General features: G+C 32.8%; 2 protein-coding genes across 2 annotated transcripts in view; one reads left to right on the top strand and one right to left on the bottom strand.

Annotated features, from left to right (window-relative positions):
• The window catches only part of LOC125834121 (uncharacterized), a 209438-nt gene that overhangs the window by 185601 nt on the left and 3096 nt on the right, over positions 1-20741 (bottom strand). The window lies entirely within an intron of this gene.
• On the top strand, positions 5167-14909 carry LOC125834118 (uncharacterized). Its single transcript, XM_049513305.1, has 15 exons — positions 5167-5269; positions 5370-5429; positions 5550-5634; positions 6181-6247; positions 7799-7844; positions 8222-8332; positions 9534-9621; positions 10036-10129; positions 10857-10917; positions 11005-11135; positions 11942-12059; positions 12692-12815; positions 13990-14097; positions 14223-14297; positions 14709-14909. The coding sequence occupies exons 1-15, from the start codon at positions 5213-5215 to the stop codon at positions 14744-14746; spliced, it is 1263 nt and encodes a 420-aa protein (XP_049369262.1). The 5' UTR covers positions 5167-5212; the 3' UTR covers positions 14747-14909.

Genomic DNA, 20741 nt, shown 5'->3' with positions numbered 1-20741 from the left:
AGTGAGAATTCAAAGAAAGAGATGTTGAGTTTGAATTAAGAAAAAACTCTTTGAGTTTATGATTTTACGGGAACAACATAAGAATCCAATCCTTTTCACTTTTCAAAATTTTGAACTACAAATATTGTGTTATTTTTTAGGAAATTGTTTACTTCCTAACTTCCTTCAGCTTATTCACTCCAACTTCAATCAACCCTCTAATAGTGTTAGCTTTGTACTATTTTTTTTCTAGTCATTTGTACACACTTAATAAAGTTACTAATTTTATATCAATGGCTTAAGACTTATTTCTAAATATTATTAAATAAAGTGTTAAGAAAATTCGTACAAGTATTAGATGATAATGTACTTTTAATGGATATACTCAATTATATAAGCAATTGATTCTTTTCCAAATGCTTACCTAACTTATCCAATAATAATGTTAGTGTTACAATTCCTTGCTTCAATTGAAGATTTAAACAAAATAAAACTAAAATTAACAAAATCTTATATAAAATCAATAATTCAAGAAAGATTAAATAATTAACTTTATTATTAATAATTACAAACAAATATTAGAAAAGCTAATCATAATCTTTGTATATAACTTTCAACTAACACTAATTACATATAGTATATTCTTTTTTTTTAAAAGAGAAAATAATTATTTCGTTTTGAGTTTATATTTTGTGTTAGGCATAATATATAAATGATTACTTTAATTTTGCTTTAATCAACATCCATGCACCTAGCTAATTGACATAAATATCAGTTAACACCAAATCAAAGGTATCATGTCATTGTGTCATCAAAGCCTATTTGAATTGACTTATTTTAGATGTTTTAACCCAAAATAGTAATTAAACATTTTAAAAGTATTTGGATAAATTTTAAAAAATGCTTATAAACACTACAATTTAAGCAAAAATAATAAAAATAAGCCAAAAGTATTTTAAAATTATAAGTCAAAAATAAAAAACTAATCCAAACAATATTTAGAAAGAAAAATTATAAATAAAATGTTGATTAGCTAACTTAAAAATTTGTATATAAAAAATCGATTTTTTGACCAAAACCATCCCTCAACTATACTCTATGTTTAAACCACATTTTTGCACTATCACAATGAACAAAAATCAGCCCTCAATTATCTTTAAAATGGCAAGATTCATCCTTCAATTAATTTTTGTCAAAAAACTAACGGTTGATCAACCCACAAATCCCCCATTTGTTTGCTCCCATTCTTCTCTTAGCTTATTGTAGTATAGACAATCTCAACTAAACTGAATGAGCTAGGAAAAGAGGTTTTCATTCTCAACTTCACAGTAGCAGTCAGGATGTTCCCATAAAAAGTGAGCAAAGTATTTAGTGCAAACTATTTTTCGCCCTATATAATTATTGATCAGATAAGCAACATAATATTATAAGAAAAAGTGTATAAATTTCTCTTTATTTCCTAGACAATGAGGGAATTAGAAGTTTTCAGGTAGTTTATTTTTATTTTATTTTTGGTGTAAATTTGATAAACACTAGTTGCTGTATTATTAAATATATAAAAGTAACATATTTAGATATTACAAAAAAATATTTGTTTGTTTCAATTTATGTGAAGCTTTTTGCTTCTTAAGATTCAAATGTGATTTTTTTATAAATATTTTGCTATATATTTTTCATCATATTGTCATGACAATAATTGCAACTTTAATATGTAAAAGAGGCCACATGTTTATCCATAGTTAATTCTAGCTTTATTTATGTGAAAGAAAATGAGTTTAACCGTTAGTTTCTATCAAGGAAAAAATTGAAAGGGTGAATCTGGTCATTTTTAGGATAATTAAGAGATGTTTTTTGCTCACTATGGTAGTAAAAGGATGTTTAAATTTAGAGCATATTTGAGGGATGTTTTTAGCTAAACGCAAGGGCGGCTGGCAAGGCTTGTAAAAAAGTCTTTGGCCTTAGGCCCCCAATTTTAGGGGGCCCCATTTTTTAGTTAATTAGGTAGGATTAAATTAAAAAAAAAATTAGAACTAAGACAATAAATGCAAAGGCCCCATTTTTTAGTTAATTAGGAAAGATTAAATTTTAAAAAAAATAAATTGTTAGACCTAATAAGTCAATAGTGTAAACGGCTAAATGAGGTGATAGTCATAGATATGACCATGACTTTTTAACTTTCCCATAAAAAGTTGAAAAGTTGTGTACCTTTTTTTAACTTACAAGTTTTCTTCTTTTTTTTACCTTATTTTGTTTTCTAATTTTATTTTTATATATTCTATTCTCCTCCCTTCTATTTCTTCTCACTTTCTCTTTTCTAATCTTACATCTCTCTCTTATTCAAAGCTAAAAAATTTTTACTTGTTCTATTGATAATTTATATTTTAAATTTGGAGAAAACTATATTGCAGCAGCCCGATTCATTTTTGGAAATCAAGTCTTCATAGCTTTTGAATTTGGTAATATCATTCTAATTTCTAATATTATTTTTGTTTTGTGTCTTATGTTTATTATATTTTTTATTTGATATTGTAAATAGTGTTTAAAATATTTGTTAGATTTTAATATGTCAACTAGAAAATATGAATCCGGTCATTCAAAACTTAAAAGAAAAAGAAAAGTCGACAACTTGATAAAATCTCAAAAAGGTGCTCTTGATAAATTTTTGGAAAACAATGATAAAATTAAATCAAAAAAGGTAGGGGAATGCTCTTTAGAAGAACAAGTTACAAACTTAGTTGAAGTTGAGTTAGATAATGATATAAACCAAAAAGAAGAAGAAGGAGAGGAAATTAGTGAAAAGTCGAATGTAGATTCCCAAGAAAATCAAGAACTTATAAATGAATTAAACAATCATACTCCTAAAAATATCTATGATCCTAGTCAATGGAATATTGTTGATACAAAGTTAAGAGACTTATTAGTAGAAAAGGGACCAATTAGAATTACCGACACATGTTTTCCAAAGGATAAATTTTTAAGGCACTTTTCTACTACATATTATTTTCAAAAGTTGGCAAATGGAGAAAGACATGAAAGAAGATGGTTAGTTTATTCCAAAGATTTGAATAAGGTATTTTGTTTTTGTTGTAAGTTATTTAATACGACCTTTAATGCAAAGAATAATAAGTTAGCTAATGAAGGTAGTAGAGATTGGAAAAATCTTACTACTAAGCTTAGAACCCATGAAACAACTAGCCAACATATTATTAATATGAGTTCATGGATTGATTTGGAATTTAGATTGCGTAATAATAAAACAATCGATAAAAACATTCAAGACCAAATTAATAGAGATAGAGAACATTGGAAAAATGTATTGTCAAGAATTATTTCCGTCATAAAAACTCTTGGAAGAAATAATTTGGCATTTAGGGGGAAAAATGAAAAAATCTATCAAGAAAATAACGGAAATTTCTTGAGTCTTATTGAAATGATTGCAGAATTTGATCCAATTATGCAAGAACATATTCGACGAATCAAACATGATGAAATTTATAATCATTATCTTGGACATAATATACAAAATGAATTAATAAATTTATTGGCAAGTGAAATTAAGAACAAGATTATTGAAAAAGTTATAAAAACAAAGTATTTCTCTATCATACTTGATTGCACGCCAGATACAAGTCATCAAGACCAAATGTAAATGTCTTTTATAATACGAAGTGTAGATATTTCGACAACTCCAATAAATGTAACCGAATATTTCTTAGAATTCTTAAAAGTGGATGATACAAGTGGAAAAGGTCTTTTTGAAGTTATTTTAGATGAAATAAAATGTATTGGACTTGATATTGATAATTTAAGAGGACAAGGATATGATAATGGGTCTAATATGAAGGGAAAACACCAAGGAGTGCAAAAAAGACTTCTTGATATAAATCCTAGATCATTTTATACACCATGTGGTTGTCATAATCTAAATTTGGTACTTTGTGATATGGTTAATTCTTGTACGAAAGCTATATCATTCTTTGGAGTGGTACAACGTATATATTCACTATTTTCTTCGTCTACTAAGCGGTGGAAAATTTTAAAAGATAGTGTACCTAGTTTAACTCTTAAATCATTGTCACAAACACGGTGGAAAAGTCGTATTGAAAGTGTTAAAGCAATAAGATTTCAAACTCCACAAATAAGAGATGCTTTATTTAAATTAGAAGAAGTTAGTGATGATCCAAAAATTAAAAGTGAAGCTAATTGTTTAGCAATTTTTGAGCTTGAAAATTTTGAATTTTTATTGGGTATGACTATTTGGTATGATGTACTATTTGCTGTAAATTCAATTAGCAAAAGTTTACAATCAAAAGATATGCATATTGATGTCGCTATAGATCAATTAAGAGGTTTAGTTTCTTTTTTTAAAACATATAGAGAAGAAGGATTTACAAGTGCTATGATTTCGGCTAAGGAAATTGCATTAGAGATGAATATTGAACCTGTATTTCGTAAAAAACGTGTAATTTATAGAAAAAAACAATTTGATGAGAATGTTGATAATGAAATCACAAGATCTCTTGAAGAATCATTTAGAGTTGATTACTTCTTATACATAGTAGACCAAGCCATCTTTTCACTTCAAAATAGATTTGAACAATTTGAAGTATATGAAAATATTTTTGGTTTTCTATTTAGTGGGAAAAAATTGAGATCATTAGATGATGAAAATTTTAAAAAATATTGTCTTAATTTTGAATGTTTCTTAAAACATAATACTCACTCCGATATTGACGGTTTAGACTTATTTTTTGAATTAAAAGTGTTAAGGGAAATCATAAAAGTAGAAGACAATACTCTAATTGAGATACTCAATCAAATAAAAAAACTTGATTCTTTTCCAAATGTTTACATTGCTTATAGAATAATGTTAACAATTCCCGTAACAGTCGCCTCAGCCAAAAGAAGTTTTTCAAAATTCAAAATAATAAAATCTTATTTAAGATCGACAATGTCTCAAGAAAGATTAAGTGGTTTGGCTATATTATCGATTGAAAAGGAATTATTATAAGAGACTGACTACACAAAAATTATTAACAACTTTGCATCTCAAAAAGCTAAAAAAATAGATTTAAAATAAAAATATTTATAATTTTTTTTAAAGGCCTCTAGTTTGATTTTGGCCTTAGCCACGGTTTGAGCCGCCCTGGCTAAACGTTTACTCAAACTCCGTATAAACAGTCGGAACTCCGAATCTGAAGTGTGGGGCTCCACAAAAAATCCGGCGCCGGAGATGGACCTCGTAGCAACCCTCCAGTCGGAACTGGAGACTCTTCGAAGCAGGATGAAGGTAACCTTTTGTTGATAATTTTTAAAATTTTTACATCAAACAATAGTTAATATTCCATTATCGCTGTTTATTGTGCTGAAATCTTCCACTGGAAAAACAGGAATTGGAATCTGAAAATGCTAAATTATCTGCTCAGCTTTCGAATTGCAGTTGCCAAGAGGTTATTGCTACTTCAACAGAATATCCAGTTTTTTTTTTTTTTTTTTTTTGATAAGGTATAGTTTTCAGATACATTTTTAATTTTCTATGTGAATTTTAATGTGCTGTTATTGCTATTTAGACAAAGGAGAAAGGTAATGGAAGTGTTCTGAAGAATGGAGTTTTGGAGGGTCATGGAAAGAAGAAAAATAAGCTCAGAGATTTAGGTTTGTATAAACTTCTTTTTTTGGTGATTGGAATGTATTGCTGTAGTTTTATATGCAATGTGAAAGCCGAAAGGGTGTCTAAAGTAGTTAAGTGTTAAAATTAGTGAAGAGAGTTGATTCGCTGATCTTCGTTTTTTCCCTTTTTTTATAACCATGGTGTCTAGGCCAGCTTGTGCACACCTCATCTAATTCCATGAGATACCTGTCAGCTTCCACTAGCAACACAGATACTAGGTAACTCTGTCCACCAAGGCTAGAAAAAATGGGAAGAAATCACGTAGTGTTTTTGTCTCTAATGGAATTTGAACTTGAGACCTCATGGTGCTCAACCCACTTCACTGACCATTAGGCCACACCCTTGGTTTAGCTATGGGTTTTCTTATGTACTGAATGAGCTATCACTTTATTTTAAGGTGTAATATGTCAGCTATCTTTACAAGTTGATACTGTAATTTGAATTGGAAACCTGCTGAAATGTTCCTCTTTCATTTTTTGATACTGTAATTCGAAATGGAGATTGCTGAAACGTTCCTGGTCTGTTTGTAGGTTATGGCGCAATGATGCATCACTCGAAAAGATATGTTGCTTTGAAAGTCATGTATTTTGGTCTGAGGTATACATCTTGCTAGCAGTTTAGTAGGATTGCACTGTGAATGTGGCCACTGAAAAGAGAGGAAGGAAGCTCTTAGTTGAGAACATGCAAAAGACTTTCATATTCTATTTGTGTAGGATTGGCTCTTCATCAATAGCAGTTAAGTTACTTAAGTGTGAACTGGAAGTAGAGCAAAAAAGTGTATGCAAAAAGGCTAAAAGTGGTTTAAAATATTTTGGGCAAGATAATTGTCAGCTTACTGATAAAAAAATTTATTTGGACAAGATAAATTTGGGCTTTTTACTTGTCCTTAAATTTCTTTTAGCCCTGTAAAACCATCTTGTTAGTCTTAAGCACAAAGGATGTAAGGTCTCAAGGGGACCAAAAGAAGAAAATAGAGGTAACAAAGAGATCACACAAATTTCAGTGGATTACTAAAGAAGAAAATAAGAGGTAACAAAGAGATCATACAATTTCAGTGGATTACTAAATGTTAAGTTCATAAACTCATTAGGGCATTGCTGTCTTCGTCAGACCATAGATGTGAACATAATATATAGCATAAGATTAGGCTATAAAGGAGGTGTTAACATTGGAAACAGTTGAAGAAAAGCTAAATGCACCTGAAAGAAAAAGGGGAAAGGATACTTGATTTCGTGTTAAGCTTATCTTGCAACCTCGACAAGATTTCTCGTACAGGAGAGTTTATTTCTGTTTTAAAAGAGCCTCAAACAAGGCAATACTTAAAACACAGCCCTCTTTAGGTAGCATCTAATCTTTAAGTTGGGTTTAACTGCTGAATACTTTAAATTTAAGCAACAAAGTTGGTGCTTATTGTTATTTGGATTTATTCACAGGCTTTGTCCTTCTTAGTTCCCAACAATAAGAATATTACAAAAGATATCTTATCCATTAACCAAACATCATCTTGTCTGATCATATTTTGTTATTTGACATTTGACTTCAGCCAAAAGTGAGCCACTTATCAGAAGACATTTATAATAATTTCATGAAGGAGTTTCAATCATATTTAGAAAAAAATTCCAATTTGAGATTGGGAAAAAAAAAAGAATAAGAATGCATGGTTCTAATTCATCAGATAGAATATTAAAAGAGGTGGATTAATTCATGAAATACATTTTTGATATTTTTATCTGGTGTTACTTCACGTTTGTTATAGTAATTTCTTCTACAACAATTCATCTAGAAGCAGAGATGAAGACATCTAATGCCACCTGGAAAAGGGGTGATGTACAACCAACTTAAGCTGCATCCTGATCCTAACTCCAAATGACCCTGTTAATAACTCTACATAGATTGTATGGTGGTTCCCTGAAGTATTAGGATGGAGCTCCTTTATTTCATTCTGGAATGCTAATGGTTGCTAGTGGATCTGTCACCTTTTTTCACTTTATGCAGATTAAGTGTGATTTAAGTATTAACTAAGCTGAAGGTGCATGTACATTGTGTTTCTACCATCCTATTTTAGTTGGAGTCTGCATTTTTTTACTTTATGCAAATATTAGCAAGTCCTTGTTTATACGGTAACAGTGTTCTCATGCTGCATTACAGGTTTTATGGTTTTGCTTCGGAGGCTCAAATGGATCCCACTGTTGAGGTCTTATGTTCTCCTCTAAGATGATTTTCTTTTAAGAATTGGGCCAGCATTTAATGTGACGGACATAGACTAACCAAGTACATGCAACAATATATTCTACATGTTTTGGTCTTACTCCTTTTTAAAATCATAGTCCATTTTTCCCGTCCTTTAAATTGAGAGACTTAAAGGACTGAAAGAGTTAATCTGGTGCTTTTCTGGGAGAATATTGTTTCCTTGCATGTATTGCACAATTTGCACTATTTAATCTTTGCACAAGTTGTTTTGGACTTTTGGTGCCTCTTCTCTCCAGTGGTAGCGCTTGGGTGACTATTGTTCGCATTTTAGTATCTCAATAGAGTATTTTGTTTGCATATGCCGATGGTTTCTTCATGCAGGGTGAAATTTTCAAAGCTCTAGAGAGGACAAGACTCATATTTGGAGACAAGAAGGAATTGCAATACTCACGATGTGGTAGAACCGATAAGGGAGTTTCCTCTGTTGGCCAAGTAAGTTGAAGAGCAATTAATTTGTTGTATGTTTGTTCACTAAAAGGTAACCTATATTTTGACAATGGTTTTTTTTTGTTTTGATAATTTGACACATATCCCAAGAGAGAGAAAATATGAAACTTAATTCTTTTTGATGAAGTAAATGTTCCATTGAAGGCATCAAGAAGATGCAAATTAGATACAAAAGTAGAAGCAAAAACAGTTGGTCTGCTGGCTCAAGTACAATTATGCTAAAACTAAGGAGCCAACAAAATTTGAAAAACTATCCAGGGAATCTACATAGGACAAATTAACCCAACTGTACAGACACATAAGGCATTCCGCTTTGAGAGAATGTAAAGGAGTTGATAGACCTTCAAAACATCTTCTGTTCCTTTCCCTCCAAATACTCCAAAAAATTGCTGCAGGTATCATCTTCCAAGTCTGTTTGATGGTGCTGTCAACTTTCCAGCAACACCAACTCTCATAAGCTTCTTTGATACTATGTGGCATGACCCAACTGAGTCCAAAAAGAGAGTAAAACATGTTCCACAATTTTGCTGTAACAGTACAATGCAGAAAAAGGTGCCTATTGCTCTCTGCTGCTTTCTGACATAAGTAGCATCCATTCACAATGATGCGTTTCCTTTTATAGAGGTTGTCTTGAGTTAGGCATGCTTCATATAGTGCAGTCCAGCAAAAACAGACGATCTTGGGCGGTAGCTTGATTTTCCAAATTAATTTCCATGGCCAGTGGTCAGTGACTGCATTAAATGCTCTTGACTGCTTGTAGGCTGCACTCACTGTGTAATTCCCGTCTCCTGTAATACCCCATTTGAACTGATCTGTTGCCTGAGTGTTGAGAGAGAAACTCTGTAGAGTCTGTAGTAGTTTGATCAGGTCATTAAACTCCCAATCCTGCATATTCCTTCTAAACATAATGCTCCAGGTTGTTCCATCTCTATTTTGAGAAATTGTTGAGTCTGGATCCCTGGCTAAGTTGAAAAGACTTGGATAATTGTTATTTATGATTATAATTATTATTTTCTAATTTCATTTTCATTCTTTTTCTTCGTTTGCGCCTTCCTATATTAAATCCCGAACTTTATTTGTGCATTGTCTTAAAGCCTCAATCTAACTTATCCCTTTTTTGCGTTTCTCATCTTTGATATCACTCTCTTTTTTATGTCTTTTAAAACATATGAAATACTTGTTGCAGGTGATTGCTCTGTTCTTAAGATCAAACCATAGGGAATCAAGAGGGGACAATAAGTATCCTGGGGAAAATTCTATTGAAGAATCATGTGGTCTGCTGATATCTCCTTTCAATGTACTACTATGTTTTGCCTTTCTGATTGTCATCTGCCATGTACTTACTGTAATGCGATTTGGCACACATCAGTTGCCTTCCATTTTCCCAACATTGCCTCTTATCTTCTTTCTATGCAAGTTCTGGTAGTGTAGTTTTATGGCTATTAGGTGGCCATCTTTAGAGATTGATTATGTTGGAGTACTTGGATTGCACTTTGATAAGACCTTGTATGTTTCACCAAAACCAAGACACAGATATCTCTAATTCACATTGACTACTAAAGATGTGCAAAAAGAAATTGAAGCTTCAAATCTTCCTAATTCTTTTAGTTATGGCTTCCCTAATATCAATTTGTTGCTTTCATTTTCAGTTATTACTTACCTTTTGACACAGTTTTACCTTCACCTAGGAGAAATCGACTATGTAAGAGTACTAAATCGAGTTCTGCCAAATGACATTCGCATTATGGGTTGGTCTCCTATTCCAGTTGGTTTCAGTGCAAGGTTTGTACTGCTTTGTATAACTTATGCTCTCAGCAATCGTTTAGATAGTTAGTTCTTGTTTGTTAAAAGCATTTCAAACCACCTAACTCTTTCTAAAATGTCATGCTTTCTTTCAGTATGCGTACTGGACTTCATAGTATCATGCTTTTGATAATACCTAGGACAGAAATATTTTGCATTTAGCAGGGTGTGGCCTAGTGGTTTCTGAAGTGAGTGCAAACCTTGGAGACCAAGGTCCAATAGTTGAGATGTGCACAAGATTGTCCCGGCATTACCATTACCCCCCCAAAAAAGAAACATTCAAGTAGCATATGAGGTCTTGAATACAATCCACAAGGTAGGGGGTAAGGTTTGCGTACACTTTACCCTCCTCTGGCCCCACCTGTGGGATTACACTGGGTTTGTTGTTGTTGTAGAAATAGATTAAATTTAAAATAGGGCGGAACTCTTAAACCTTCATACAAAATCTTATTAGGGATCTCAGCTTCTCGTGAAAATGTGCAATGCTAAACTCTATTTGGTAACTTATTATAGGCACAATTTATCAAGTTGATGTAGTTTCTAGGTATATTAGGTGCACTAATGACTAAACCTGAAAAAAGTATGTCATGGATCCCCTTGAAGTCAACTTTGGCATCCTTATCTCCTCAAAGTTGAGAAGTTATACCATAGTTTTTTCAGTTCTTCATTATAGTTTTACAGCCTTTTTGCCTTTCAATAATTGCAGGTTCAGTTGTTTGAGCAGGGTGTACAAGTACTTCTTTTGGCAGGGAAACTTGAATATAACAGTGTGTACCTTTCCTTCTGAAATCAGTTGACCTGGTTATGCTGATTTACTCCAATTTTCAGCTAAACACTCCTGAATTGCTCAACAGGCCATGCAAACTGCTGCTGAGAAATTCTTAGGGGAACATGATTTCAGAAATTTTTGCAAAATGGATGCAGACAATGTGCACAATTACCTGCGGCACATAATATCGTTTGAAATTCTCCCCTTCAATGAAAGGTTTTCTAGTATTACTTGACACTCTGCTTTTTCTACTTATTCTCTACTTGTAGAGAGAGGATTAATAAATTGACTAGTGTGATCTTCTTGAAGTTTTATGACGCTTTGACTTATTTCCTCTCCTGATTTGGTCGTAATTTTGTAATTGTTTTCTTTGAAGCTGTGGTCCTCTTGTTTCAAAAAGTCAAAGAAAGTTGCTACATTAAGCAGATAAGTTATGTTAGGAAAAAACTATATCTGTTCCCATGAAAGTTGATAATAAGGAGTATTAAGCTATATTTTAAGACGGCGTGCGATGTGAAGATTGAGAAATCCTAGATACTGCTTTCCCCTTACGGCGTTGTCACCTGACATACATTATGCAGAAATATTTGCAAATACTTGTAAATATGCAATTGGATAGTTGGATAGGTGATTGTTTTATTTTTCATTTTCCTTCTTTTGGATAATGATGGTAACATTTTATGAATATCTAGAGATCTTAAAACTAGCTGAAATCTGTGTCCTTTTGTCTTCTTTTTGCAAGTGCCTCTGAGTTTTTGGGTATTTTTCCTTAATTTTGTATCATTTGTCTAGTTATTTCATGTTTGTGTAGTGTTAAGTTTGTTTATGGTCAGTACTAATTTGGACAAGAACTCTATCTAGTTTTTTATCAGCAATTTAGAGCAGCTTCCTACACGATGTACTCTTTTGCTCATCATCTAAAATTTCTTACTGAAACCGGCTATTGGCTTTTTTAATACTATCCATATACTGATATACATATTGAAATGCTTTTCACGCCTTTATGTATTTTTTAATTGTAGTGACAAAGCTGATCAACTCATGATAATGAAAATCAAAGGCAGTGCTTTCCTTTGGCATCAAGTCCGGTGCATGGTTGCCGTACTATTTCTGATTGGCCAGGGTCTTGAGTCCCCTAATGTATGAAATTCATGTCCTAACAATATTTTCTCTGAAACCTGTTGCTGAAACCTTTCAATTGATGTGATCCATTTTCTGGAGAACTTAAGATTTTTCCTTTTGCTTCTTTTAGAACAATAACTAAAGTTTTGTCAATTTTGTGATGAAAACTGAAGCAGCCTGTGGAGTTCGCCATAATTATATATAATACCAGATCACTGGTCAACCAAGACTACTCAACCTTGTTATAGAATGCTTTTTGTGTACTCACCACCATGCGAGTAGAATTGGGGTAGTTCGTGTATGCTTCTTGAATCTGATAGACCTTTTCAGTTTGTTCTGAGTTGATTGAAGCCATTGATGTTTGGGCAGGTTGGGCTTTCTGCTATGTGGACATCTCTTTGATGACTCAATCTTAAAATATATGAATAAACAAATAGATAATTTGCTTAATCGTGATTCTATGATATATGTAAAATGCACAACCCATTTTCTAAGCACTGCTCGTATTTCTCAAATTTTCCTCAACGTCCTAATTGGACATAGCTTTCAGGGTTGTCTATGTAAAACCATTGTGTTGAATGGATCTTATGGTGATGTATTCTAATTCATGTATCTTATCATAAGGCATTTTTTCAATTATGAAATCGTAGGTAATTGATTTGCTACTGGATATAGAAAGAACACCACGGAAACCTCAGTTCCCAATGGCTCCAGAAATACCTCTAGTTCTTCAATCCTGTGAATTCGAAGGTCTCAAATTTATTTGTTCATCAGGTACTTGAATGGTATTTATATCCAGAATGCTTTAGTCTTAACTCTTATATCAGTTCCATTTTTCTTTCTAAGAAATTTTAGGATCTGCAAAAACTAAATTTCCTCTGTTTTTATTTTACGTGATGTTAGGTAAGGGTAATCATGTTTTAATTTTATTGTTTCTTATGGTTCATTCTCTTTTCCTGGATCTTGTCAGCATATCTGTATGGGTTATCAACTTTACCCATTTTTCCCTAACATAACCCGGTATTAACTCAATGAATTGCTATTAGCAGCACTCTAATCTCATTTAGGAGCTTTGGCACTATTGCATTTGTTGTTTTGTATTCACTGTAGACTGATGATATTGTCAACTTGATTGTGAGTTTTCCTTTGTTCAATAAGGTAACTTGATTACGAGTCTATGATGTTGAAGTAGTAGTACCAAATAATAAACAATTTGAACCCTTTGGGGTGGCCCAGTGGTTTGGGCTTGGGACTTCCATGTTGGAGGTCTCAAGTTCGAAACCCCTTGCCAGCGAAAGCAAGGGGTTTCTCTTCTGGGTCGAGCTCGTCGCACCGGACTTGCCTAGCGCAGGTTATCTCTCCTATGTGGTTTGCGAGCTATTGCATAGGAGCTGGGGTTTTACCCTATGCGCACCCAAAGGGTAGCGGCTGCGGGTTTCCCTTGTCATAAAAAAAAACAATTTCTTTGAGTGGTATTCATCAATAATTCGTTCTTTTCTGGACTTGTTCCATAAGGAGCTATAGTTCGCCCAATATATACATCCTTTTCTTTTAGTGGGTGTCACAACATAGTGGCCTCCTAAGTTGCACGGATTCTTCACTTTCGATGCCGCACCTGTGTCGGATTCTCCTAAAATACACTACTTTTAGCGAATCCGACACGCACCCCTTGACATTTTTGAAGAGTCCGAGCAACATAAGTGGCCTCTCTTCAAAAGATTGTTTTTTGTGATTATATATAATGTTCAAAAAGAATGCTTTTGTGATTATGATTTCATTTTACTCAAGTCCCTCATCTCCTTTCCTTGTGACTGTTTTTGGGGGAAAATAGACATCAATATTTGATATTTGTGAAGGTTGTGATTTATACCATGTGTTTTTTTTGTTAGACAACTTTTATTGCGCTAATTGGATAACGTACAAACACTTTTGTGGACATTTTTCCCAGATACAAAGCAGTCTTTGAATGAACATTTGGAGTGGGAATGCCGAAGTTATAAACTTCAATCCGCAATTTTTCATGAAGCTTTGCTAAACTCATCATGTATTGAAATTGGTAGGTCATTCAGTACTTGTACTTGAAATTTTTGCAGACATTTTCCACCTACAGCATATTTCTAAGCTATAGAACTTGTTTTTTCTTAGTCAGTATAATAATCCTGATTGAATTTTCAATTTCAGACAACAATATATCAAGTAACTATACCAAGAAGAAAGGAGCTTCCCACATTCCTCTATTGTCTCGACCAACTGAGCGTAAATTCTTCTGGATCTTTTAGCTCTTTTCATTCATTTGATAAAACTTGCTTGAATTTGGTACTTTTGACTGTGCTATAAACATCAATATTAACATGTTCTTGAAAAGAGTTAATGGTTAAAAACACCTCAACTATCACTTCTACGTGAGTTTCATACCCCAACTATCAATTGTTCCCTTTTTACTCATTCACGCGCCCCTCAAATGTGAGACTATACATGCTCTGAAAATGGGTCAAAAAGGTGTATTTATTGTGATTGAAATTGGTTTCGTGAAGTAATAGGACCTCCGCATTTAGGTATCTACTTTTTAAAAAAGGGTGCAAGTTAGGATGGGACCTTATGTCTTTTGCTTACACATAATGATGATCATCGTGGTTTGATCTCAACTAACCTTGGAACATTTTCCAGCATCATATGAAGAGCGGCGTAAAAAGTCGGATGCATGAGCTGGAATGGAATGCCAAAGATAGAAAGTGAATTAGGGGAGATGAAATGAATGAGTCTTTTTTTTTCTTTCTAATTTTATCTTGTTGTAGCATTAATTTGTACATCGTAATATGTTTTATCCTGACATTAATAAGGAGTATTTTTCTATTGCACTTCACTTTATATCTGCAACTGGCTTTGTGCATTGTTTTTTGAGGAGATAACATAAAACATATCATTATTGGTTTCCGCCAGTTAACTGTTTCGGATGGCATGTATCTGATGGCTCAGATACATATATCTTAGATACACGTGAGTCAAATTAGGTCTAATATATTTAGATACATATATCACCAACCGCAAGGGTTCTCTTCTTGGCCTAATAGACTTGACAATTCCCTTCCTGTCATATTCATATACATTGTGCCAACTACAGTGGTTCTAACTAGTTCAGTATGTGCATTCTTCCCATTAGCACGAGTCTCAATCCAACACACTTTCTTTATCCATTCCATTGCGCTTATTATGTCTTGTTCCAAACTACAATAAAAAAGAGCATTTAAGAACAAGTGATCAATTGGTTCCTCTTGTGCTTCACACAAAGGGCTGAGATTCCGATCAATCAACTTCCACTTCAACAATCAATCTCTTATGTATAGTCTATTGAAAATTGTTAAATAGAGTACGAAAATCCATTTGAATTTTCCAGAATTATTGCATTTAAGTCCCTATCAATGTGCTTTCTGATAAGTACCTCCAAGTTTTGTATACAAGGTGTGTTCTCATTTATTCCATAATTTGTCCTTTTTTTTCATAGATTTCATAACATCTTGCATATTGGCGCCAACCTTATTCCATGTTTGGACATGTAGAATATTGAGTCATCGTGTTCTTCATGGCAAACATAATTGTTCTCAAGACATCAAATTATTATTTTTGGAGGAAGTGCTACCTCCCGTTCATAGGAATATTCAGTATATTATGTTCTAAAAAGTCTTAATGAATATTACGAATAATATTTATGTACTTTTATTTTAAAAAATTCCGCTCGTGTAAAAAGATAAAATATTGCAATGTTAAAAAACATAGTATAATATATAATTATACAATATTTAATGCTTATAAACATATAAATATTATGTTCGAATTTATTTTTACTTTTATAGTGACTTAAGAAGTCTATAAATGATTTAGATAAAAATTAAATTATTAATTATGTATTTTTTTTAATTCACTAAAATAGAATATGAGTAGTATAAATAAGTAAGTAACCAAATATTTTTTAAACAATCTCTAATTCTCTCAAAATCTGCAAATTATGGCATTCCCTTATCACCAACTCTACGTTCATCACCAATATCCTCTCCCAAGTCTGGAGTTCAACGCCTTTCTAGTTAGGCATCACCTCCCCAAACCCTAGACTTCAACACCCTTCTTCCTAGGCGTCTTCAAATCCAAGAATCTAGCATTCACATTTCATATTGGAATTGCATTTTCTTTATCAAGGTATTTCTGTATTATTGGCTGCTGCAATGACATCTTGTGTTTGTCAGACTATTTGATTGGTATGATCAAGAATTTGGTTCTGCGGAACTCTTTTTTTTCAAGAATTTAATTAAGATTCGGTCCTGATACATCTAGTTAGATTTGGTGTTCTATAATTTGGTTAGAATTATGTATACAAAATATTATTATAATAACATCTTTTCCTCTTCTGCAAATTGATTTTTTTTAATTAACTGCTCAAGCTAATCAGTGTCGTAAAGCCAAAAATAAATTGGAGACCTTAAATTTTTAATTTTTTAAAAATAATATTTGAGCCTTTTAAAATGTAGAATTGTTAGTATATTTAACATCAATTTGATATGCAAAATTATTTCTACCTATTAATAAAAAAAGTTTAATTTTTCGCTAAATAATACTCCATTTGTTTTAATTTTTTGTCCTATTTTGACTTGACACGAATTTTAAAAAATTAAAGAAGATTATTGAATTTTATGATTTTAAACAAAATCAGATATATATATACCAAAATATCTTTTAATCTTGTGGTTTTAAACCTCTCATGTGGAAACTTAAGTTTAAAAATTGATAAGAAAGAAAAAAACATTCTTTAATACTTTGAAACGGACTAAAAAAATAAGACAAATAAATAAAAAGACACAATATACTCATTTCTCTTTAAAAAAAACTTATAATTACTTTATTATAACAGGAAAAATAAGGTCCCTCAAATTTGGGGCCTAAGAAGGATGCCTCATTTTTGAAGACATTAAGTCGTCCTTGATTTGGAAGAGAAAGTTGAGGCTTAAGATTAAGCACTATATATATAGTGAAGTCTTCTTGATCTTAGGCTTTTGTAAATGGAGCTATACATGCGATGGCGTGTAACCTTTTTTTAGTGGTGGTCCTCATTAGAATTTAGTTATGGCTTTTAACATAGTGGATGAGATGTTTGGGGAGATTATGTTGCCGAAGGCTTTAGTTGGTGCACGTGTATCAGATTTATCGATTTTGTTATTTGAGCTATCAGTTATTGTTGTTAAGTATGTGAGGGAGAGAAAACGTGTTCCATGTGAAATATGGGTGATGAAGTAGTATGGAGAATTTTATTCTTGAAGTAAATTGTATCGTATAAATTTGATTTGGGATATGGAGCAATTAGTTGGATTTAGGATCAATGGTGAAGTTTTGATTACAAGTTGCAGCAACAATCTAGTTTCTTAAGATCCAAATAGTGGAGAAAATAGGGATCTTGGTATTCAAGATATTGATCCCTCGTTGTATGTTCTGAATTACAAGAAATCACTTATCTTGCACAATGAGAACAATGTCATTTCGGGTAGGGTCTTGGAAAGAAGTGAAGATTATTGTGTTTCTACTTTGTCGAAGAAACATAGAAAAATGTGATAAGAAGGTAAGACATTTTACCAAAGTTCATGGTTGTTTAAGATAGTGAAAGTGGAAGATGTTTTATCAAATTTTGTATACCTAGTTTAGAAAATGTACTGAATGTTGAACTTTTTGCGTTACATAAGTTGTTAATGTACTCTTGTTGCCTTTCGATGTATTTGTTAGTGTACTCTTGTTGCCTTTTGATGTATTTCTGATTTATTGTGAAACCTTATCCTAATCAAGTGATGAACCTTATCTTGATCAGTCGGCAATCATATTATTTAGTTATAGCTACTGTGATGTTACTACCTGGTCATGTTCATTGTTTTTGTTTTCGTGTGTTGCTGATTTGATGGTGACTTCAAATTTATTTTTAAAGCAAATTTTACCAGAAATTTCTTCTACAACAAGGGTTGTTGTCTTCTGACTCCTCCTACTTTCCTCTAAATTTTTGAGAGAAATCCTGTCGAAATTGCTGCTAAATCCTTAAGTCGATTCACAGTTATCCAAATCATGATTCGTGCCCGTTTGGATGGGATTTTAAGTAAAAGTCAGTTTTTAACTTGTTACAGTGTTTGACAATTATCAGAATAACTTATTTTAAGTCAAAAGTGACTTATTTTAAGTTAAAAGTTAAAAGTAAGGTGATCCTACTTTATTTTTTAACTTAAAAATCATTCTACTTTAACAAAGTATATTACATTTTTAACCTTAATTCTTTTAAACAATTCCCAAATTGCCCCTGTTGAATTAAAACCCTAATATCTCTTTCTCTCAAGTCCATTTTAAATTCAAAACTTGTCACTCCCCGAGCCTACACCCCAAGAGTGGTTGGCACTCGAGAACCATTGCTGGCCCCAAGCGAACCCTTAGCCTGACTTACTTACTTAGCGGAAGACTTTAAGCATTAATAAAAGAACTCAAATGCAAGATAACTCAACTGTCTCAAACTAAACTCATAATGATTTAAAAAAAAACATTTAACTAAGCCAAAGTGGCAACTCAAATCTGAACATAAGCCAATAGCAAGATAAAGACAAATGAACTAATTGACTATCTATTTATGAAGCCTCTAATAACTGAGATGGATGTCGGGACAAGACCCCCGATCATCCTAACAACTGAAAACTACTAAAGCAATATAAACAGGGATCCTCCGAAAAGCAAGGAGGCTCATCACAAGACTCTGAATGCTCAACTGGATCAACGAGGGGCTGGGTGATGATCCTGGTTACCTGAATCTGCATCATGATAAGATGCAGGCCAACTGGCATCAGTACATTGAATGTACGAGCATGCGAGTTGGAATGTTAAACACAACATAGGCTTGAAAAGAATCTGAAAGGAACACTTACCTTGGCTTTACTCAACTCCTGAATAACTTAACTCATTATAAAGAATAAAACATATACAATATATAGAAAGCTTGTAAAAAAATAGTGGAAAACAACTTAGTTCGTTAAAGAAAATGCAATAACAAACTCAACTTTACTCATATAATAAAGTAATATAGTTTATGTAGGAGATTCTCTAACCGACAACCCCCACTATGAGCCTAAGTGGTGATACAACGTCTTGCCCACACTACCAGAATTGTCCTATACTTTGCCATCATATAGAACACTTAACAAAGTGGATCCACTAGTCTATGCTAAAAAGCAACTTAATGAGTCATCTAAAAAGTATGATCATGTACTACCCATGATGGCTACATGGTTTATGGATACTTGAGTTAATATGAACTCGCATCCCCATATTGTTGCACAATACTACTCCCAAAATATACTTAGCTCATATATTTTAAATCAAAACTTCTTTCTTTGGTTTGAGATTTCTCTTGGAAATCGATGTTTCACTTTCTTGTTCAAATGTGAAAACATTTTAAACTCTTGGGAATACTTAGTTCCCTTATATTTCTTTGAAGAAATGAACTTCAATCTTTACTCTTTACTCAACTCGAACTTTAAGTCTTAAAACAAGGTTAAAATGTTTGTGAAAAACTTTTGAAAACTTTATAAACTTCTCTTTGACTTGCTTCTTAACTTCTAGACTTGACTCTTAACTTTCCTTGAATTGAATTATGGATTCAAGGTTCATGATCTCATGTTTATGGATGATTTCATGATGTTTAGATGTACCTAAGAGTGTTGGAATCAACTAGAAAATATAGATACATTGCTAAGGAACTAGTACGGAAAGTTGAGGAAGAAATGAGAAGAACTGGCGTCCCTGACGCTCTAAGAGGTGCGGGGCGTCAGAGCACAAACTTCAGAGCTGAAGTTGTGGCGCTCTGGCAAGCGCGTCGCCCTAGAGCCCAAACTTCAGACTCTGAAGTGGGGCTCTCTGTGAGGCGCGACGCCCCAAGCCCTTGCCCAGAAAATCCCCAATTTTTCTCCTTCGTTTTTCATCTCTAAACCCTCTAAACTCCAATGGTTCTTTCCCCAAATGTTTAGAATCGACTAAACCCTCAAAATACATCAGATTCTACTCGAAATCACACCTAAAAACATGAAATAAACTCAAGAAAACTTCAACAACACAACCCACAAGAATTCAAACGAATTTCATCAAGAACTCAAAGGATTTACTTTCAAATCTAATATACTTTGCTGAATTGAATCATGATTGGCGCGTGAGTGAACTAACCCAACGCTATGTGATCTCACATACCTCGTAGGGATCACCCCCTGACGTAATCCACAAGCTAAACTCGAACGTTCTTGACGATTCTTGATTTCTTCTCCTTTCTCCTCTTTTCTCCAAGCCCTAGCGTAAACTTCAACTTTTCTAAACTGACTAAAATCTGACTTTACCCCAATTAAATTCCTAAAAACGAATTAGAACAATTGGTAAGGAAAAGACTAAAAATACCCTTCCAAAATCCGGATTAGACTTTCCTTATTTAAACAACCCAACTTCCAAAGGACATATCTCACTCATACGAACTCGAAATCACGCAAACTTGGCGGCGTTGGAAAGATTATTCCAAGAGTTTTCCTACCATATCTGGAATTACACCTAACTTATCATTAGCTAGGAGTTATTGCCATTTGAAGCTGATCAAAACTCAACTTATTCTAACTTAACAAAATTTTCAGATTTTCATTCTTTCCAAAAACG

This window comes from Solanum verrucosum, unplaced genomic scaffold, assembly GCF_900185275.1.
Source record: "Solanum verrucosum unplaced genomic scaffold, falcon-dt-bn FXZP01000108.1, whole genome shotgun sequence".
In the NCBI taxonomy this organism is placed as follows: Eukaryota; Viridiplantae; Streptophyta; class Magnoliopsida; order Solanales; family Solanaceae; genus Solanum; species Solanum verrucosum.
The sequence above is the reverse complement of the archived record's forward strand: the minus strand, read 5'-3'. Positions and strand labels throughout refer to the sequence as shown.

Excerpts from the sequence above, each read along its gene's own strand:
- LOC125834118 (XM_049513305.1), top strand. The coding sequence starts at position 5,213 with ATGGACCTCGTAGCAACCCTCCAGTCGGAACTGGAGACTCTTCGAAGC. Across the intron at positions 9,622-10,035 it reads TTCTATTGAAGAATCATGTG|GAGAAATCGACTATGTAAGA; the intron begins GTCTGCTGATAT and ends ACCTTCACCTAG. Across the intron at positions 12,060-12,691 it reads AGGGTCTTGAGTCCCCTAAT|GTAATTGATTTGCTACTGGA; the intron begins GTATGAAATTCA and ends ATGAAATCGTAG.